The sequence below is a fragment of the Harmonia axyridis genome, chromosome 2 (genome assembly GCF_914767665.1).
Source record: "Harmonia axyridis chromosome 2, icHarAxyr1.1, whole genome shotgun sequence".
Lineage (NCBI taxonomy): Eukaryota > Metazoa > Arthropoda > Insecta > Coleoptera > Coccinellidae > Harmonia > Harmonia axyridis.
Genome location: NC_059502.1, coordinates 52,826,933 through 52,849,442, shown reverse-complemented (window position 1 = coordinate 52,849,442; position 22,510 = coordinate 52,826,933). Strand labels below are relative to the sequence as shown.

General features: G+C 34.6%; 2 protein-coding genes across 3 annotated transcripts; both read left to right on the top strand.

Annotated features, from left to right (window-relative positions):
* Positions 1-1,689: 1,689 nt before the first annotated feature.
* On the top strand, positions 1,690-7,529 carry LOC123672288 (eEF1A lysine and N-terminal methyltransferase homolog). 2 transcript variants are annotated; one of them, XM_045606344.1, is made up of 10 exons: positions 1,690-1,879; positions 1,932-2,054; positions 2,317-2,462; positions 2,518-2,804; positions 2,864-3,129; positions 3,206-3,389; positions 3,612-3,807; positions 6,102-6,404; positions 6,456-6,584; positions 7,233-7,529. In XM_045606344.1, the coding sequence occupies exons 1-10, from the start codon at positions 1,788-1,790 to the stop codon at positions 7,505-7,507; spliced, it is 2,001 nt and encodes a 666-aa protein (XP_045462300.1). In that variant the 5' UTR covers positions 1,690-1,787; the 3' UTR covers positions 7,508-7,529. The 2 variants fall into 2 exon arrangements, with proteins under 2 accessions (XP_045462300.1, XP_045462301.1); XM_045606345.1 differs by lacking the exons at positions 1,690-1,879; positions 1,932-2,054 and adding an exon at positions 1,910-1,931 and having other exon boundaries at positions 7,233-7,528.
* Positions 7,530-8,840: 1,311 nt separating this feature from the next.
* Positions 8,841-17,966, top strand: LOC123672287 (IQ domain-containing protein K-like). The gene is made up of 5 exons (XM_045606343.1): positions 8,841-9,055; positions 9,103-9,200; positions 16,032-16,168; positions 17,233-17,362; positions 17,786-17,966. The coding sequence occupies exons 1-5, from the start codon at positions 8,881-8,883 to the stop codon at positions 17,849-17,851; spliced, it is 606 nt and encodes a 201-aa protein (XP_045462299.1). The 5' UTR covers positions 8,841-8,880; the 3' UTR covers positions 17,852-17,966.
* The last annotated feature ends 4,544 nt before the right edge of the window (positions 17,967-22,510 follow it).

The window sequence follows — 22,510 nt, the reverse complement described above, 5'->3', positions numbered from 1 at the left end:
AAAGGAAATACTGATTTTAGACACTGCAAACATTCACAATAAATTACAATTCAGTTTATATCGAATTTTTACTCAAATGAATGGAATATAATGACAGACCATAGAATATAAAATATTATTGTTCTGTATTCAAAGTTCACGACAAGAGCGTAGAAATAGGGGGATACTGGGGTTAATTACACGGTGTTCCTAAATTGGAGATACAAATGAAAATGACAGATTTCCGGATCATTTTAAGAAAAAAAGTCCTATAACATGAGTCCCTAAACATTTTGTTTTGAGATATATGTGTTAAAGTTTAAGTTTTTTCTCGTTTAACCTTCCCTTCACAAGATATTTAATATGAATTGGCCATAGATATTCCAGTTTAAAGTTTTCACCATGTGATATGCTAATTTTGAATGCAAATCTACAGGGTGATATATTTTCTGGAAGGATGCCTGCTTCCTTCCTCCAAAACTTTATTTTGGTGAATGGCTGTTAGACTCTGGTCCAGTACTACACTTTTTTGTTTGTTATAGTTTTGTCGTATCTGCTATCGATTTCTAGAAAAAATCTCTAGTAATCCTCAGGAAAATCCAAATTATTATAAAGATCCAGCTAGTAAGCTCTAATGAATGCATTAATTATAAGTTTTGGTATTTATTTACCTAATCTGTAGCGAAGATTAATAAATATTTGATAAACTGTACGACACACTAGAAACAACCTGTATATTGAAAGCAAAGCGTTTGTGGGCTCATATTCATGAAACTTTTTTTCCTCAAAATTATCCAAGTAATTTCTCATTTTCCTTCGTAACTCTTATTTGAGAACACCCAGTATAAGGTAAGAACAACCGAATTAATGACAACAAAAATTATTTCGAGTAATTTAGTTCAAACTTCATTATCAAACTTCTTTTTCTATCATTACAGATATGAATAAAAGTTGTCGTCAAAAATTTTTTTTTCGATTATCTTTCCCCAAAAAAAAAAAAGATCTACGCCCTTGGTTCACAAGAGTCGAGAATTGAGAGAACTGTCAAACGTAAACGATGAAACAGACCGCGATCTCTCGAAATCAAGTAGGTATAAATCCTTATGATAACTTTTGATGATAAAATATATTTAGTGTTTTGTGGTTTGAAGTTTGAATCACCAGGCGACGGTTAATATGGTCAATTTGACCATATTCACCGTCGCCATATTGTTGTGCGACAATACCAACTACCCAGTGTTCCCAAAGGAGAAATATTGAGTTTACTAGAAAAATACCGCTAATATCAAAAATACTATCAGCCATAGAGATTAATCTTCCACTGACTATTTCCAAAAATGAAGCGAAGCCTTCATTTATACACTCGGCCACAATTAATTTGTTCAGAAAACCACCTTTCACTAATGTTTTTATTTCCAAAAGGTGAAATTTTTGCAAAATATTGTCCCAAACAAGCCTATCTGACGTAGCAGCCAGAAAGGTACACATAAACTTCACTTAGAAACTTTATATTGTGGAATTTTTCTAGTAAACTCAATATTTCTTCGTTGGGAACACTGGGTAGTTGGTATTGTCGCATAACAATATGGCGACGGTGAATATGGTCAATTCTCTTTAAAATTTGGATCTATGACTTCTATGTTCTTTGTTTATGTACATGTATATTTTTTTTATAGGTAGGTTCATAGACATAATAATGGATATTAGGTCTATGGTCTATGGATAAATTAGAGACATAACCTATAATTCATTAGTTAATTTTTCGAGTGAAAATATTATTTTTTTAATCAATAATCAATTTATAAACTATGAATATTTTACCTAAAACCAAAGAAGAGTTCAGTCGAACAGACTATTGGGACTCATTCTTCAGAAGCAGAGGTTCAAAATCATTCGAATGGTATTCATGAACAACTTTTATCATGTCTGAACTTATTTAAATAATATTTTAGGTATGGTGAATATCACGACTTGTCTAGTTATTTAAATAAATATATAAAACTGAATGATAAAGTCCTAATCACTGGTTGTGGTAATTCTGATCTGGGTGCTAATCTTTATGATGCAGGATTTAGGTAATAATATTTATTTGCTGGGATTTTGAATTCCTATTTACTAAAGGTATATTATTTTGATGGATATGTGCAGAAAATTGAAACGTTTTGGTTTCAAATGTTCTACTAATTTCCTAATTTATATTCGATGGGGTCTCTTGTCATGGGGACAAAAATTGAAATGAAAAGGCTTTTTAAAATCTTGACAACTATATCTTATTACTTTGATTGATGGGATTTTATCAATTCTACTATGCAAAGTAATTTCAATCAATTATTCTAGCAACATTACCAACATTGACACATCACAAGTGGTTATAAAACAAATGATTAAGAAATATAAGGAGAAAACTTCTATGTCTTACCTTCAGATGGATGCATTAAATACTTCATTTGAAAATGAAGGTTTCAATGTGGTTCTTGATAAAGGTGAATTTAATGAGAATTTTTAAATATGTTGAAATCTCAACTCAATATTTTGAAGGAACTTTGGATGCTTTGATGCCTAACAACAACGAGGAAACAATAAATCGTATTAAGCAATATTTCATGGAGATTAATAGGATTACAAAGTTTGGAGGCCGATATATTTGTATATCATTATTACAAGAACATATACTCAAAATACTATTAGATTATTTTGTTACCAACAATTGGATGTTCAGAGCAATAAGATGTTTGGAAGTTGAACAAGCAGCAGTTGACAATGGCGAAAAATTGACACCTGTATTCATTGTAGTCTGTACAAAATTCAAATTATTGCCAAGGCAGGTGAGATGTTTTTTTTTCAAGATATCGACTTATACTTTCATACAATTTTTTTTTTTTAGGTTCTTGAAGTCAACATGAATTCTAATGAGAAGATGCAGAGGTTTGAGAGTACTGACAAAGTACAGGAAGCTATATTGAATACTCAAAGAGCTCTATTGATCTGTTCAAGTTTGCAACAAAAATCTACTGCGTCAGAAAATGAGGAAATAAGTTTCGATTTATATGAAGGAGATAGTTCCAAATCCAAGTACACAATATATGTAGTTGATATAACACCTGTTAAGAAACATTCTGCATATGCTGCTTTTATTGTTCCTCAAGGAAGGTAATTCTTGGATTTGCATTCCATGTTTTTACTATACATGGTATACACTTTAGTAGACTGTAAAAAAAAATTTCAGAGAATCGGAATGGCTATTTTCAACAAAAGATGGTAGAAAAAAACTAGCCCAAATGTCTCAGTGTAACAGACTACTAGTTGTAACAATGCATAGGGGTCAAAAATATGGTAGCTTTGATGCAATACAAAATGAATTAAGTGATATAATTCGTGATTTGACTCCAATTAATTCACGAAAACAAAAGGTACAATTTAGTAGTTCTTATTATTTTTCCTTTGAAGATTTCTCAATTATGAGTTTTCATCATTTTGCATGAAGAAACAAGTTCTTGAGTGAATTTTTATAACAATATCATCACTTTGATGAAATAAATTAAAGAAGTGTACAACACTACGATGTGTCAACTGATGTATTGAAATAAATTTATTCAATAATTTTAAAGAAACAGAGGTGCTCTACTTTCCAGATACCTTGTTTGTCTCTAGGGTCAGATGGTGTTGGAAATCGCAAAGTTATACATGAAGGATTATCAGCAACATCTGGTGAATATATAGTTGAAGATGTGGAAGTGGATAATAAAAAATTCCGTAGACTTTACTTCTTATCAAATCAACTTGTGATACAATCAGAAGCTAAGCTGACATCTTTCAGGAATAGGAAAGGTAAGTTGATTATAGTTAGAAGTGTTCAACCAATATTGATAGATAAATTAATTAAAACTGGTTTCACATGCTCAATGGCTTGCGTCTAATCCTAAAAATGCAGTTTGATGAAAAACGGTTTTTGTCCACCTCAAAATGGGATTTTATACGATGTAACTTCAGCAGATATTTCTCAAATGGTCCTTTGCAGGAGAACAAATGAAATTAGGTGCAATTTTCTGACCATAATTACATTGAAAATACTCTCCTCTGATGGATAATCCAATTATTCAAGTGTATGCAAAACTTGAGGATAGCTAACTACAGCCAATAGTAATTTGAACGATGTTTGACAGAGTTTTCTGTGTCACAGCCTGAGTGACAGATTTCACACTATTAATTATAGATCAGTTCATTATAATTACTTCTGTTGAAATATTGTTCACTATATAGAATAATTTTTATGTTGAATTTGACAGTATTGAGATTTCTTGTTATCTGCACATCAGTATTTATGTATGAGACATAATAAAATACATTTGTATTAGTAGTATATGTTCTCCTGAGCTCAAGTGACGTGCCTCTGGTTTTGTTGGGGTATTTCTTCAATTTCTACCTTTGCTTAGAATTTGCAATTTTCATTCCTTTTTTTCTGATTCTCATTCCTTTATTTTTAGTATTGATATTCGATGATTCATGACATTTCAATGCGTTTAGCTAGTGGAAATTAAAATTTTTTTCATCCCAAAAAGAATCTACCGTCCGTGGATGAAACGAAATCCCACATTTAGGCTCATTTCAATTGAACAACACCACAGGTCGATTGCACCAAAGAAAATATGCCATATTTTCTTTGCAACAGCATTTTTTTTAATCTTGAAAATTTTATGAAATGCAAAGTGAAAAGTTGCAGAGTAATTTGGTACAATCAACTTCTGGTGTTGTTCACTAGAGATGCTGGTGCCTGTTATACCAAACTATTTTGAAACTTCTTGTTTTATTGCAACGTCATTCATTTGAAAAGTGAAAGGCTACGAAGTCACGTATTTTTCAATAAGAAGTTTCATTTGGTAATCAAAAAAGTTTTCGTTAAATCTCGAGTTTAATTAGTTTATTTTAACAGAAATCAATTATTTTGTTGTGAAGAATAAAGTATGTCAATGCTGGAAAATGATATCAGCCAAAAGGCATCACGGTTACATTTACAGCACCATGTTCCTTTCATGAAATTGCGGCTGTATATCTTTGATAACTCTACAAATTCAATATTGAATCGATTGTGGAGCACTGGCATAGACCTTATTTACCAAGTGGCCCTAAAAAAAGGTGTTAAATCACAAGTTCTCGGTGGCCAATTGTGATCACCACTTGGAGAAATAACACGGCCAAGAAACTTTTCTTGCAAAATTGTGATTGTTTTGTTGCTTGTGTGGCATGTAGCGTGATCTTGTTGAAACGTCGTGGACATTAATATATTTCATTTTGTCCATAACAAATCATTTATCACACCTCGGTAGCGCAATCCATTCACAGTAATAGTTCCACCAGCCTCATTTTCGAATAAGTAAGGTCCAATCAGACCACCAGTCAAAAAACCGCACCAGTGGGAGGCTTTTCAATAATCAACAATTCTGCTTATTAAGGAAGCCTCGGAGATGAAAATGGGCTTCATCATTGAAGATGATGTTTTGATGAAAATCTGGATCATTTAGATGCATTTCCAGGACCTAATCACCGAATATACGACGTTGCTAGTTCTTGGCTCAGTTCTTGAGCCAACTGGATTTTGAAAGCCTTAACACCTAAGTCTTCATGCAAAATACGGTGTAATGTTGTTTGTGGAATGCCTAATTCCCAAGGCCGACAAACTTGGGTTTTCGTCAACTACGTCAGCAGCAATATTATCAGTTGTTATTGAATAACGCACACATTTTTCTACCAGTTTCACTATTGTCGGATGAGAAGGCGCTCCATGACAACCCAGAAGTACTTTAATTGTGCAGTGAATTTCAATGCGTTGTTGAAGCGTATATCGTTCCATATTGAAGCGTATAGCGTTCCATATTGAGTAATGGCGTACTTGTCAAATGTCAAAAGAGGACATCTTCAAAAGTGAAAGCTGCTTACATAGAAGACTATTCAATATAAAACCTCGTATTGGAAAACGCTTTAGTTAGATGCAAAGGTCTCTTCTATGCATGTACAAGTTTCTGTATGAAATGCCAGTTATAACCTAATTATGTCAATATTCCGTATGAATTCAAGTTATCAATTAGAAATTAATTTAAATGACCTATTCAAATATAAAATTTTAGGTATTTCGAAGGATATTCCAGATTTGACTTATCTTACATGTACGCATCATCTTTACATGATAATCAGTGCATTAGTGGCGTTTGACAATAAAAAAGATCCATCAATGGCAATCCTGGGAGTTGGTGGAGGTGGATTGTGTTCTTTCATGAATAAATTTAAAACTAAAGTTAAAATAACAGGTATAGAAATCGATCCTGATATCATCGAAATTGCTACTAAATGGTTTGGACTCCAAAAAAACGAAACACTTGAAATAAGAGTTCAAGACGGACTTCAATATTTAAGGGAGATTAGGAATGAAGGTATTCAATCCAAGAATAATAATTTCCTGTTCTAATTTGATTTGATTACAGGAAAACACATGGATGCCGTTTTATTCGATGTAGATAATAAAGATTCCTCTATAGGAATGAGTTGTCCGCCAAAAGAGTTTTTAGAAGATGAGGTTTTGAATGATGTTAAAGAAATTATAACAGAAAAAGGTAAATATATTTCGATCTATTGATGAATTCTTGCAGGATCTTATTCTTAAACTATTGAAGATGTTGACCAACAATAATATCTCATATATCATTTTATAAATGTGTGAATTATTCTCAGTCAATTATTCTGGCTTAGTTTTTGCTGGGCAATTGCGAAGTTTCATCCAGGTATCACTGAAGGAATCATCAATAAGAGCAATAAGTGGTCCCTGCTTTATGCACCTTCACTCATCCATAGCAGAGCGTAGTATCTTTGCCATCATGCCAAGCATAATATAATTAAGGTCTTGCGCTGCGTGCTATCCTACGGGCTTATAAAGAGTCACTACGAGGTTTTTAAAATATTACAAATTTTACCCAAAAAAAAAATTAACTCAATTAGATTTTTTTTTAAAACTGTGTCAAAATGATTTGGTCGCAGAATTTGACAAAGGAATCACTTTCATACAGGAAAAAATTTTCATCAGTCATATTTTTGATTATGATATTAACGACTTAAACAAATGTTTGATATAAGTCTAAATGAATAAAACCTAGTTACTCTGATCTAATCTGATCGAGTTTTAAAAAAATGTAACTAAAGTTAGATCATGTTTCTGTGTATTGCATCGGAATCTTCAACTGAAGTAATGAAAATTTTCTTTACAGGCCTCTTCATATTAAATGTAGTTATTCGAGATGATTCATTAAGATTGCCTCTGGTAGATAAATTGAAGGGATCATTCAAAAACATTTCAGCATTCAAAAATGAGGAAGAACTGAACGAAATATTCATTTGTTGGAATGGATCTTTTGCAAATTTCGAAGAAAAATTGAGTCCAGCTGTGAAACAACTTAATGCTCATTTTAAACAGACTAATAACTCTGAATATATGGTTGATCTTAATCATGATATTATTGAAAAATATAAAATTATAATGTGAAAAAACTTGTATATTGTCTACCTTTACATCCTATATTTCTATATCCAACATACAATTTTTTTTCGTTCAGTGAGTTGCATATATAATATAATCAACTCATGTGAATAAAAGGGAATATCTCCTAATGAAGTAGAATATGGAGAAACGAATCATGGATGAATGAAATTAATAATACGTAGGCGATAAATTATATAAGCTTGTAACCCATGGGCTTTGAGAAAATAAAATATGAAAGAAGGTTAGGTAATTGAATGGAATTCAAAATAATGAAGGGAAATGGGTGCTACATTTCTCAAAATAAATGTACTTAGACCTAATTTCACTGTATATTTCAATTTCTCCACTTCAAAACAATCTTACAAGTAGCTGAACTATTTCAACATGAATGATTGGCACAATAGTAATAATAATAATAATAAGCAACTAACTTAACATTAATTCATTCTGAAAAAGTGCCATACTACAAGTACCGACCGGAAACCATCCTGGAAAACGAACTGTACTGGGATCGTACAGTTTTGACTGATAAAACAGTACCTCACAACAGGCCAGATATATTGCTGGTTGATAAACATCAAAAGGCAGCAATACTCATCGACGTAGCAATACCTAATAACAACAACATACGTGAAAAAGAGGTCGAAAAAATTTCAAAATATAGGGACCTCGAATTTCAGATAAAGCGCCAGTGGGGAATGATATCAACAAGTACTATTCCAATTATCATCTCAACAACAGGAATAGTACCCAAAAATCTCAAGAGAAATATTAAGCAACTAGGACTTAGTGAGTATATATGTAATATAATGCAAAAAGTTGTTCTTTCAGGTACTGCAAGGACGGTGAGAAAATTCCTAGGAAGCGAAGGAGAGGTCCAAGGATCGCGTGTGAGAGGACCAGAGGTTCGACGAGAACCAGGGGGACCACAAGGACCGGACACGACCGAGCCTTACCCTTCTGATATTTTAAATATCTGGGATTGAGTGAATGTTCCTCTTAGCGAGGAGTGAGAAGCCGACGGCGAGGAGAAATCCTACGCGTATAGGCAAAAGTCGGTCATAATAATAAACCGACTTTATTCAACAAATGTACATACATTTGCCCTGAAAAGGCGAAGATTAGCTAAAGCTACTCTTGAACTCTTAACCTTTTCAGTTTACAAGACAAAAAAAAAAACAAAATTAAACAAAAATAATATAATACTACAACTAACTTTCTGATAAAGGCTATAGAGAGACTAGGTGAAAAGTCCAACTCATTGATTAATCAAACAAAAATTTGTGGAAATTATTTTTTTATTTAATTTTATATCTGTGAATACAAAAAATTTCTCTTGTTGCTACAAATTCAGAAACAGTTGATCAAATGTCAAAATGGCGTCTTCTGAATCCCTTAATTGCTGTTGTCTGTCTGGAGTGACCTGTGTATGTGAAAGCAGTTCCGATAAAAATAAACTTTGGAATGAAATTTGCCGAGAAATCGATGAGGAGAAAAGGAGCGTCCAGAATTATATCCTAAAAAATAACAAAAATGCGGATGTGCCAAGCCGTAAGGTGGTAGGAAAAAAATTCCTAGTTTTAATACCTTAATTTCAGATCCTCTGCTTGATTTCTTGGAAACGAAAGTTACACCGCTATTGAAGAAAGGAATGTTAAGTGCTCTCAAAGAGGCAGAAAGGCAGAATTGTCTTGATGTAAGTCCAGTTGCACAAAAACTCCTCTCTTCAAATAAATGATGATTCTTCTGTGGACGAATCGCACTTCTGAAATCTTGCTGTACCCATGAATTTTCGATATTTTTTTACATTTACATTTCATAAGAAGGGGAATTATTCTGAATACACAAACTTAAAATTCCCGTAATCTACCTATCTCTTGGTCCAAATTGGATGCAAGCCTATTAAGCTATTTCGAATTGGTTTACGCTTTACGTTAGGAACTTCTTGGAGATACAAATGTTACAATATACAACGTATGTGGAGGGCAGACCCTTGACACATTAGATAAGATCCATAACCAGGCTTCATTGCAGGGGCGATAGAAGACCACTTTGCAGGAATCCTTTGCAAGCTTCAGATTGTAGATATTAGTCTAGTAGATATGTACGTTTTACCTGGAAAACATTCCGAACTTAATGAAACTTCTACAGGTTGTTCGGACGTGTAGTGGGATGATTCTGGCAAGTTATCCAACACGAGGACCCTGTGCTAACTTGAGGAGGGCCGAAGAACCTCAACATTTTCGGACTTTTTACGGTTTTTTGCTTATAACTTCTAACCTAATGAGTTTTCTACCAGAACGTTCATTTTCAAAGTTGTAGAGTATGAAATTGTCTACAATTTTGTATTCACAAAACTTTTGACCCTGGTCTCGACCCTCTGTTAACTAGGACGACCTACGCAAATCCTAAGTCTTCAAAGCATGGGATTCACCTTAGTTCATGCCGGGAAGTTATGAGAGGTGAGTTTTTTTTAGAGGTTTAGTGATTTTGATCTTGGGCAGTGGCGTTGAGCAGAGCGTTAGCTTACTTTTTTGTTATCCTTGTTTTCTAAGATTCGAGGGCATTAAAGTCATAGTTACTCCTCGCATAGTGTAGCGACAATTACACTCTGGGTCCTAAACTGGCGCCCGCGGAATCCTAAACAGCCCCTTTTCTACCACGTACTCATAGCCTAATGTTGGCATCTTGCTTCCTTCTCGGCCTCTTGTGTCTCGTTCTGCCAGACCTGTCGATAACTTCCTCTACCTTTACCTTCTTCTTGGTGGACCCAGCAGGCCGGCTGGTTAGCTGCTTTGCTTCTCTCCTCGTATTGCTCGTTCGGCTAGAACCTGTTGCTTGGCGGGGAAAGAGAGAGAGAGGATGTTTTTAGGAGTTGGTCAAAATGTGGTGTTTGGGGGAACATGGGATCATTGAGGTATGGGAAATGTAGCAGGCTGGGTTTAGCCATGCCACATTTTCTAGTCGGTCTTAGTTTCACTGTATTCATTACAGCAGGCAGTTACTACAAATCCCTCCCACTAAAGTTGTTGACCTCGGGATACCAGCACTCCGACCTTCTGGTATAGAGGGTTAAGTGTCAATTGGTTTGGTGGCTACGTTCCTGGACTTTTATGGTGAAATACTTTTTTTATGAGAAATACTGGCAGTCTAACCCTATTATCCCTTATCTCCTTTATGCCTTTGGTGACTTCTTCATCGTCGCTTTTCTACGGCAGTTCTCAGCATCTAAATCAAGGGATGCCTCTTCCTTTTTAGGTTTCGTCCTGATGACTCGATGTACATCCTCTGAGGTGGTTGGTATATTTGGGCTAGTACTGGACTCTTTTTTAAATTCAGTTTTATTTTGGGCTCGCCAGCAGCAAAGAAAAATACGATCACCAGGAGCTGATCCTCGCATGCTCCTGGAGAGCCTATTCGAAACCGGAGGTCACCTGGTATCCTGGTATTTACATATTTGGGATCAATCTCCTCAGTGGTCATGCAGACTGTTTTTAAACGTGGGTTTAGTGGATCGAATAACTGTTTTAACACTTTTATAATATAAGTTTTATTCTTAAACAGAACAGGAGAACAACGGCTTCCAAGTTTTTTTTTTTTATTCAACTTATGACGTACTACTCATAGACAAGACAAGACTATATGCGGCTGCGCAATACATGTCATTGATACAATCATAGAATATGATCAGTGTTACCACTAGGATAAATTAACTTGCCATTGTTCCCTAAACATAATAACAACACTCCCCCTCAATGGTAAGTTACCCAAAAAAATTTCTTAAAATACATTGCAGTTGATTGTAAAATTATTGAATGAACTTAGAGACAGCGGTTTCGTGAACAAATCTGCGAGTTGCAGTTTGGTTGGAATATACTTTAGTGAAACTGTTTTATCATTTATTTTGTCTCGAATGAAATGATAACGAATATCAATATGTTTGAGTCTCTTGTGGAACTCTGGGTTCCTACACACTTTGATAGCCGATTGATTATCTTCATAAATCATGACATTTAAACTATCACAAATTTTTAAATCACCAATTAAACTCTTAAGCCAACAAGCTTCACTTATGGCTAAGCTTAAAGCTATATATTCCGCTTCTGTTGAAGACAGAGCTACGGATGATTGTTTTCTAGAGCACCAACTGACTGTGCACCCAAAAACTTTAAATACATAACCAGACGTAGATTTCCTGTCTGTTCTATCCCCAGCCCAATCTGCATCAGCATATCCTTCAATTTCATTCTGAAAATCAGTTTTTCTAAAAACTAAACTTAAATTTTGTGTTTTTTGAACGTATCTTAAAACTCGTTTAATCGATTGCCAAAGTTGTGAACTTGCAGTTGATTGATATCTACTTAGGATACTTATGCTTATACATAGATCTGGGCGAGAGCATAACATGGCATACATTATAGAACCTATTGCTGCTCTACATCTTTCTTCAATTTCTATACTTTCAGAATTTTTGCGTTTAAGATCATCATGTCTAAAATTTGGTTCCATAGGGGTATTACAAGGTTTACAGTTTTCCATTTTAAAAATTTTCAACATTTTCTTTAGATATAAAGTTTGGTTGATTATGATTTCATTTTTCAATACATTTTGTGTGATGTGCATACCCAAAAAATAACTGATACCTCCTAAGTCTTTCATTTTAAAGTGTTGATTCAAAGTAACTTTTAGATCATCAACCTCTTTTTCATCTGATCCGGCAATTAATAGATCATCAACATAGATCAATACAAAAATCTTTGAACAGCCTGAAATTTTGTAGTAAATACAGTATTCATTTTGAGATCTTACAAAGTTCAATGTCATCATTAAATCATTAAATTTTTTATACCAATTTTTTGGTGAGGATCGTAATCCATATAAGGACTTCCTTAGCTTTGCAAATTTTCCTGTGTCAGTATTAAAACCTTTAGGTAATAAAATATATACATCATCATCTATTTCTCCATTTAAAAAAGCACTACATACATCAAGTTGATGTATCCTGAAATTTAAATTATTGCATATAGCTAAGAAAATTCTTACAGAAGTTAATTTCGCTACTGGACTATAAATATCGCCGTTTAATGGAATTGTCTGTTGAAAACCTTTTGCAACAAGTCTTGCTTTGAATTTCGTGACACTACCGAACTCGTCTTTCTTCCTCTTATACACCCATTTGCACTCTATGACAGGCCTTTTAACATCACTATCACACACTACTTCAAACGATTCATTTTCTTGCAACGATTTTACTTCCTCCTCCATTGCCTTCCTCCATTGCTCAGCCTCAACGCTTTTCATAGCATCTTCATAGCATGTTGGTTCGTCATCTTCTGTAACTGTCAACAACAAACTATCCAAATCCATTTCAAAATCTTCAAACCTTGGGTTTCCTCTTAAGTTTCTTCTCAGGTTATATCTTCCATTCACTATTTCTTCACTGATTTCTGGATCCAACTCTTCTTCATCGGTAATTGTCTCTTCATCGTGTACAATATTATCAATTTGGGTATCTTCTAACTCCAAGTCTTGATTTTCTTCAATATTACAGAATTCAGTTATTTTACCTTTTGTTTCTTGAACTTTTTCTGGTAGGAATATTACATCCCTCTGTATGACAACCTTGTTTTTATCAGGTAAATACACTCTAAATCCCTTTGTGTCTTCTCCATAACCAAGGAAGTATCCTTGTTCATTTTTTGTGTCCCACTTCAATCTATTTTCCTTAGGTACTAGTACTGAAACTCTACTTCCAAAAATATTAAAATTTTCCATCTTATATTCCTTTTGATTCCATAATTCAAAAGGAGTTTTAAACTGAACAATGCTTGGACCAGAGCGATTCAGAACATATGTAGCGGTATTTATTGCTTCTGCCCAAAACATTTTTGTCAAATTTTTATTGCTATGTAACATTGTCCTGGCTGCTTCAACCAATGTTCGGTTTTCTCGTTCCGCCCTTCCATTTTGTTGGGGAGTATATACCACTGTGCGTTGGTGGCATATACCTCTGCTTTGCAGACATTCCGTTACCTGTTTGTTCACAAATTCTAAACCATTGTCTGTCCTCAAAACTTTCATCTTTGCACCAGTTTGCCTTTCTGCCATAGATATATAATTTTCAATTGCTTTTGCTACTTCAGATTTCTGCTTTAGGAAATAAACATGTCTATATGAGGTGTAGTCATCTTTAAATAATAAAAAATATCGAGCTCCTCCTAACGAAGGTGTTTCCATAGGACCACACACATCTGCATGAACTAGCTCTAAAGGTACAGTAGCTCGTGATTCACTATGTTGAAATTTTAATTTATGTTGTTTGCCCGATAAACAGTATTCACAAATAAATTCATTGTTTATATACTCAACATTCATTTTTTTAAGGAAATCTTTGATGTACTTAATATTTTGATGTGCTAATCTGTGATGCCAAGTCTCTAAATTTTCTATATTTTTAACTGTCATACATTCAGAAATATTATTAGTTAATTCATTTTCTATTTTGTTTTCATACATTTCCTTCTTGAACTGCATTTTATATAATTTATTCTGTCTTAGTGCCTGGGCTCTAATATTTCCATATTTATCAAAAAACTTACATGATGAATTATCAGATGACATGAAATATCCCTTATCAAGAGCACATCCAGCCGAGAATAAATTAAATTTTAGGTCAGGTATATACAAAACATTCGATAATGACGTTTCAATGAATTTTCTTCCATTATAGGACCACATTTTAATATTTCCATATCCTCTTACCTCCAATGTTTGCCCATTTCCAACTTGCACCATCCTAGGGGTTCGATCCTCGAACATTTTCTCGAACAAGCTTCTATCCCATGTCATATGTTCAGTGGCTCCCGAGTCAAGGTACCAATCACCTGATTTTACACCATCTGAATATACCATAAAAGCGTTGTGTTCCACTTCTTCTTTGACAGGATTCTTATTCGACGGTTCTTCCTTTTTCTTCTTGATCCAACAAGTCTGAACTAGATGTCCTTGTTTTCGGCAGTAACTGCAAAATTTATTTGTTTTATCAGCCTTATCATTCTTAGAGTTCTTAGTTCGAAAGTAACAGTTCTTTGCTATGTGACCAGCTTTTGCACAGATGTAGCATTTTTTGGTTGGATTATTCTGAGAACTCGTTTTGCTTACTAGTGCTGTTGTCGACTCTACTGTTTTGCATCTTTCTTCTTCAAGCAATAATCTAGAGGTTAACTCTTCCAATGTTTGATTTTTATCTGGAACTGACTCCCATGCTGATCTGAAGTGTTTAAAATGTTCTGGCAAGGTCATCAAGATTTTAGTAATTATCATTTTATCTGACAGAACTTCACCTGCAGTCTTTAATTTGGTTTTTATTTCCTCAATTTTGGATATAAATGTATTCACAGAGGAATCAAAGTCGAGCATGAAAAACCTTTGTTGTAGCAAATGCACACTTACAACTGATTCTTTATCATATACCGTTTTTAATTTGGTCCACATTTCTTTCGCAGATTCACATGACAGTAAGTGAGTTAGAGGACCTTCTTCCATACGTGTAACCAACAATTCTTGAGTTTTTGCGTCGTCCTTGAGCCATTTGTTAAGTTCATCTCCTGAACTGGGTTTTATTCTTGAACCATCCGCGATCTCGAAAAGACCTCGTCCTTTTAATATAATACTGGTTTGAAACTTCCATATGGGCCAATTATCACCATTTAATTTTAATGTCGTCGTGGTCGTGTTATCTGCCATTTTACACCACACGTGATTTTTTCGATTTTACTTTTCACACACTCGAAAAACGTATCGTTAAATTGTTTTTATTCCAGTTGCACGACTGGGCACATAACCTGTTTTTAAACGTGGGTTTAGTGGATCGAATAACTGTTTTAACACTTTTATAATATAAGTTTTATTCTTAAACAGAACAGGAGAACAACGGCTTCCAAGTTTTTTTTTTTTATTCAACTTATGACGTACTACTCATAGACAAGACAAGACTATATGCGGCTGCGCAATACATGTCATTGATACAATCATAGAATATGATCAGTGTTACCACTAGGATAAATTAACTTGCCATTGTTCCCTAAACATAATAACAACACAGACATCAGTCAATGCTCTTTGTTGTGACTTTCATACGCTAGACGGGCAGTCCACGACCATGCAGGAACCTACTGAATAGACATGATCTCAGTCAGCAGTCCTCAGCATGATGGTATAACTGGAATCATCATTATGCCAGTTAGTGTCAACAGGCACTGACCCTAGCAAGCTAAGCATCGTTATATCCTTATTCAGAAGATGATATTTTATTTCATAATGGTATACAAAGTACAACGCAGTGCGGATTTAGTCGATATGCTTTTTAGTATAGCTCCATAAATAGGAAGGTTGCCACTTTCTACCGGGGCACCACATCTTCCACTGGTGGAAACCTTTGGTAGGCACTCAACCCCCAAGCAACTTTTGGCAGAGTATTTTATGTGATTATTTTTTATAGTATAGAATTATTTGATTCCATTTTTAGAGGCAAAGAACGGATTTCGATCCTATTGATCACATTTCGGAGTATCTTTGGAACAATAATCCAGAATTCCCGCAGAGACTGAATGAAAACAAGAAAATCCATGATATGCACTGGGTGATGGAATACTTGAAGGAAAAGTGAGTTTTCCATCGTTTTACAAAGGTTTTATATAGTAATTCCGTCATACTTGTAATTTCACCTAAAAAAATTTCATGCTCTTCAATTTTTCAATAGGTGCAAAAAGCGTTGAAATCATAGGAAGCGAAATATTTAGTTTGGTATCGTTGGTTGGGTTGTGCGTAACTGATGAGTTCTAAGAAGAGCAAAACTGCTCTCTACACACTTCCGATGCGAGAGCGTTTCTCTGTGGTTATCTATTGATCTATATTTTTGCCAGTCCGATATTGGGTTTATTTAACTTCGGTTGCTCTCCGTTGGAATATTAGTTCTTCTTTCAAATTACACAATTATTCTGTGATTGTATTTACAAGGCGTGTTTTTAAAGTCAGGTCTCCAAGGCCATTGTATCGCCGCAAATAGCGCTAGATGAAATCCGGCAACACTGTTGTATACGTTAGGCCCCCCTCCACCAATCGACACCTGGTGGAGCTCATTTGGACGCTCAGTGGCTCAGTATAGCAGCCATTTGCAATGGAAGTGCCGGTTGTCGCTCCCGCCAGGTGCGAGTTACGTTCAGTCATTAAGTTTTTGCACTAAAAAAAAAACTCCACCTATAGAAATTCATCGTCAATTGGAAGAAGTGTATGGTGAGAAATGTATGGACGTGAAAAACGTTCGAAAATGGTGTAGAGAATTTTCTGCTGGCCGACTTAACGTTCACGACGAGGAGCGCAGCGGCAGGCCGTCACATTCGGACGAAACAGTGCGGAAAGTTGAGGTGCTTGTGCTGAAAGATCGCAGGTTGACTCTCAATGAGTTAGCCGAAAAACTTCAAGATGTGTGCAGTAGGGACTTTATGGAGACCTTACTTTAAATACACGCCTTGTAATTTCACCTTTGATGATCTAGACAAAAACTTCCTTAGTTATCTAGATGATTCTCCACTTTATTAGATCAACCGATCTACATAGTAGGTAGTAGCTATAGTAGGCAGATTTATATTCCCCAGTCACCCAGTTAGGAGATCAATAAATCTACTTATTTTCCAGATTTCTGAGATTATAGAATATATTAATTTCAGTCCAAGACCATTCTTTCCATACCACCTTATATGGAGCAATGATTTTGCGGCTATAAAAATCCAGGCATTTCTGAGAGGCTATTGGGTAAGAAGACAGGAAGAAGTTCAAGAAGTAAGGAGGTTCTGGAAGGTAATCAAGAAAATCTTTAAATATGGCATTGCTTTGCCCATTCTATTTGTTAGACGATCATGATTTCAATTTCACTACCAACAAATTTTGAATGCCCACATTATGTAAGATTAATGCAGTTGAAATCTCTTATTCGTCTTTAGACACATAGGGTAGATAAATGATATGTAGTTCTTAATGAAAATTCTTGTGAATCAGATGAAGAAATGTATAATTTGTTACATTTTTGGCAATTGTGCTAGGTATTATTGGAAGTTGTTAAATGAGTCTGTTATTCAAGTAGTTCAACAAAATGATACACAATAGCTTTCTTTCATTCATAAATTGAATTCATAATCAACATTTGTTCGAACATCTAAGTCATACATATCAGTAGAATATATTCGACTAATATAATAATGATTTTATTTTTTTTTATTTAAGCAACTAAAAGAAGAAGCGCAAGGTTCAGGAACATCAATCTCAAGACGATTCCTCATACTTGACTGAAAATGACCCGTGTCAATATTATGTAATTTCTATTATTTCATATATCGATATACCTACCTATCATGTTCTATGAAAAAAAAATCTTCGAACAATAAAGTGTATTTCACAATAAAAATGTTTCATTCATCTCTATGAAAACTGAGTTCAAACCTTAGAGCACGTTCACATGACAAGCGCTCAACCCGCGTTGAATGAGCGCTGGATAATTGGATACCGTTCACATTGTGCGCTCTTGCCAAGCGCTGAACGCTCGTTGACGCAACCGCCCGTATCCAGTTTGAATTTTACACTTTGGTTTGAATCTTGATTCAGTATCAGATTTAGGTGAAAATTAAACTTTTTTGAGTTTTGATAGGTAATTATAGATCGAATAGTTTCTATTATTCATCAATCAAAACTGAAGAACTTGCTTTTTACTGAGCCGTATTTGAAAAACAATTGAAAACATGTATTTCAGTAACAAAACATTCATTTTATGGAAATATAACCAGAGTAACTTTTTCTAGTTACATAGTAGCGTAACGTAAACGTAACGTGAATGTAACGTAAACGTAACGTAAACGTAACGTAAACGTAACGTAAACGTAACGTAAACGTAACGTAAACGTAACGTAAACGTAACGTAAACGTAACGTAAACGTAACGTAAACGTAACGTAAACGTAACGTAAACGTAACGTAAACGTAACGTAAACGTAACGTAAACGTAACGTAAACGTAACGTAAACGTAACGTAAACGTAACGTAAACGTAACGTAAACGTAACGTAAACGTAACGTAAACGTAACGTAAACGTAACGTAAACGTAACGTAAACGTAACGTAAACGTAACGTAAACGTAACGTAAACGTAACGTAAACGTAACGTAAACGTAACGTAAACGTAACGTAAACGTAACGTAAACGTAACGTAAACGTAACGTAAACGTAACGTAAACGTAACGTAAACGTAACGTAAACGTAACGTAAACGTAACGTAAACGTAACGTAAACGTAACGTAAACGTAACGTAAACGTAACGTAAACGTAACGTAAACGTAACGTAAACGTAACGTAAACGTAACGTAAACGTAACGTAAACGCCCTCTTTTTATCTCGTTGGCAACGATTTGACACACGTTTTTCACTATAAATTGGAATTGGATGCAACCATATATTCTCTCCTTGTAGCTTTCTCATTTTTATTGTCCTTCACATAAAGTGAAAATATTTCAGATTTTTCCGCTGCTGTGTAGTGCATATTCGATAACATTAATTGACAAACGTATGTTATGTATCGTTGACAACGAGATAACTCAAAAAAGTGCATTTTAATAACAAATAACAATATTTTATTGATTTCCCATATGTACAAAGTAGAAAGGAAAACAGGTCACCCGAAAAAGAAAAACAGAAAAAAAAAATTCAAATATTGACTACATCATCCCTACTTGAACAATAAAATTCTTCAATGTTGTATGGCTCAACAAACAATAAAGAGACTTCCCGAAAGACCCATGACCATATAACCTTTGAATGTTCACTGGTAAACTGTTAAACAGTTTAATACCCATATATGCCGGTCCCTTTTCAGTTAAAGACAAAGAATGAACCGGAAAATTAAATGGATGTATTCTTCTAGTGTTATTAACATTTGAATGACTACAGAAATTATGCTGGTGTTTATGCATGAACATCAATATCTTATAAATGTACAATCCATAGATAGTCAAAATGTTATTTTGCTTGAACTTACCACGACATGATTCTCTGAAACCTAGACGGAATATTACTCTCAAGGCCGATTTTTGCGTTCTCATAATCTGATGAGCTCCAGAACTGCTTCCCCAAAATATGATGCCATAACTTAATTGTGAGTGAAACATAGCATAGAAAACCGATTTAATACATCAACATCAACATGATCTCTAAGAATCCTTAATGCAAAAATGTCCGATTTTAATTTCTTATTAACTTCTTCTACATGGCTATGATATTTCATGAAACTATCTATATGAACTCCCAGAAACTTAACACATTCACTGATTGATACTACAGTATTTCGGTAGGTTAAACTTTTTGGGTAGTAGCGATTTGCTCTTTCAGTCTTGAAAATAATAAATTGGGTCTTATCATCATTAATCACAAGCTGATTTTCAATACACCATTCATTTACTCTATCCAAAGTATCCTTAAATTCTCTTATACCACTAAAAATGTTCAAAGCCGAGATGATGATGTCTGCATCATCCGCAAATAACAAGGACTTGATGGAATCAGAAAGAAATATGTTAGGGAGGTCATTGATGAAAATAACAAAGAGCAATGATCCCAAGATACTGCCCTGCGGCACGCCTAACTCGATAATATTCTCTCTGAAGACAAGTGATCACGTTTTCCGTCAAACACAACGACTTTTTGTTTTCTGTTCTGAAGGTAGCTCTCAATTAATTTAAGTTGTTTGTCCCTTATGCCGTAAACACTCAACTTGTAGAGTAAAAGTTTATGATTTACACTATCAAAAGCTTTGGCCAAGTCAAGCACGATAGCTATGGGTACCTCTTCTTTCTCAAGTGATTCGAAAATCTTGCAAGTGAGTTCAAAAACAGCCGTTTCGGTACTCTTTCCCTTAATAAAACCATGCTGGCAGCCCGCGAAAACATCAAATTTCCGAAAAAATTTCACGAATCTATTAGCTAAAACCTTCTCAAACACTTTTGCGAAAGAAGATAAGAGACTTATGGGCCTATAATTACCCAAATTATCCCTTGCACCTTTTTGAAGAGAGGCTTTACTACAGCTACTTTAAGATCATCAGGAAATAATCCAGACTGAAAAGAAAGATTCATAATATGGCATAGTGGATCCATTATAAACTCTAAACAGTGTTTGATAACACTCATAGGAACTTGATCATGTCCGCATGATCTCTTATTTTTCAACTGTTTCACGGCATGATAAATTTCCGACTTTTGAACCTCAAACATAAAAAATGATTTTTCCCTACGTTCAAGTTCTCTGCTACAAGATCTCGGCAATTTCGAAACCAGGTTAGGTGCAGTTGTAACAAAATGTTCATTAAATTTCTCAACAATCTCCGAAACATCCCCAACAATCTGAAAACCGTTTTCACGCGATTTACCTGAAACATGACGGATAACATTGCAAGTTGTCTTGGATTTGTTATTGGATTCTGAAATTTTGTTGCCATGATACGCTTTTCTTACTTCACAAATCGCTCTATCATATTTAATTTTTAATTCTTTATATGCATTCCTGTAGGAAGAATCTATCCTAGACAAGACCAGCAATATATCAAGTTGATTTTTTAAATTTTCCACCTTAGAATTTTTGAACGTGGGTTTTGAAAGTTTATTCTTGGCTTTATACAATTTCTCTTGAAAATTATTTCTGAATAAAGAACAAAACCTCTCTGAGAATGTGTTTCATAAGTTATTCACGTCTTCTTCTGTGGAATAAAGTACGTCATCCCAATTTTGATCAGATAATACAATATTAAATAAATTTAAACTAGTTTCATTAATCTGTCTTACCCTAAAAACTTCCTCAGGAACATCCAACAACTGCCGAATCCTGAGCTTCTGACCACAATGATCAGAAAGATGAGCCTCAAAAACAGAGGACTCACAGTTCTCGAAATTTGTGAGGATATTATCTAAACATGTCGACGATGTTGTTGTTATTCTTGTTAGTTCACGTATTTTAGCTTCGATCTCAAAGCTCCCAATCAGATCAACAAAATTTTTGAATTATCGCAGCCTTCCACTTGAAAACTGATTACTTAGCTTACCCGGTGGTTCTTAAAATTTGAAACTCTGTGGTACTCAGAATAGGAGAGATAGGCCAAACATATGTGATATTCAAAATAAAAAAAAAAAGAGCTAGTCAAATATAGAAAAATATACAGAGTGTTCCATTTGAAAAAATGAAGTTGCAATCAATATGTTGCCCACTCTGTATATATTTCGTTTTGTGAAATCATTTTAAAAAACACTAGTCGATTTCGTGAAACTTTTGTAGAAAATATTTTTTGTACCTCTTTTAGTAACAAAGTTAAAGGGGGGGGTCAAATTATGGTGAAAAACCCGGTACATAATCTCTTAGTTCTTACTTGTTTACTATTTACTGTTTATGGTTTTCCCTTTGTCAAGACAGTCAATGAATAATATACCATCATCAAGCTTATCCCGTCCACTGCTGAACGAAAGCCTCCCTCAACTATGGCCATCTTGTGCCACCTGAATCCAGTTTCTTGCCACTCTTTTGATGTGATGACATCGAAAGAGTCAGAAGTAGAAGTACAGAAGTAGAGGACGTCCTCTACTTCTGTAGGTCTCATGCCTTGGTCTCTACTCTCCACAAGTCTTCTTGTCCATCTTCCATAACTCATTCTTGTCACATGTCCATTTCAAAGTTCCATTTGAGCAGCAAGATGAACTCCACTGCGTCCTTTACTCCTGTTCAGTTCCTTATTGTTTGGTTTGGTATTCTTTCTCTGAGAGTAACTCCCAGCATTGATCTTACCATTCTCCGTTGCATCAAATGGATTCTGCAGATATTCTTTTTGGCCAATGTAAGTGTCTCAGCTCCATACGTGAGAACAGGCAAAACACACTGTGTTGCATCAAGTGAAATTCACGCAAACTTTACGGGCAGTTAAA

Excerpts from the sequence above, each read along its gene's own strand:
- LOC123672288 (XM_045606344.1), top strand. The coding sequence starts at position 1,788 with ATGAATATTTTACCTAAAACCAAAGAAGAGTTCAGTCGAACAGACTAT. Across the intron at positions 1,880-1,931 it reads GGTTCAAAATCATTCGAATG|GTATGGTGAATATCACGACT; the intron begins GTATTCATGAAC and ends ATAATATTTTAG. Across the intron at positions 3,808-6,101 it reads ATCTTTCAGGAATAGGAAAG|GTATTTCGAAGGATATTCCA; the intron begins GTAAGTTGATTA and ends ATAAAATTTTAG.
- LOC123672287 (XM_045606343.1), top strand. The coding sequence starts at position 8,881 with ATGGCGTCTTCTGAATCCCTTAATTGCTGTTGTCTGTCTGGAGTGACC. Across the intron at positions 9,056-9,102 it reads AAATGCGGATGTGCCAAGCC|ATCCTCTGCTTGATTTCTTG; the intron begins GTAAGGTGGTAG and ends CCTTAATTTCAG. Across the intron at positions 16,169-17,232 it reads ATGGAATACTTGAAGGAAAA|TCCAAGACCATTCTTTCCAT; the intron begins GTGAGTTTTCCA and ends TATTAATTTCAG.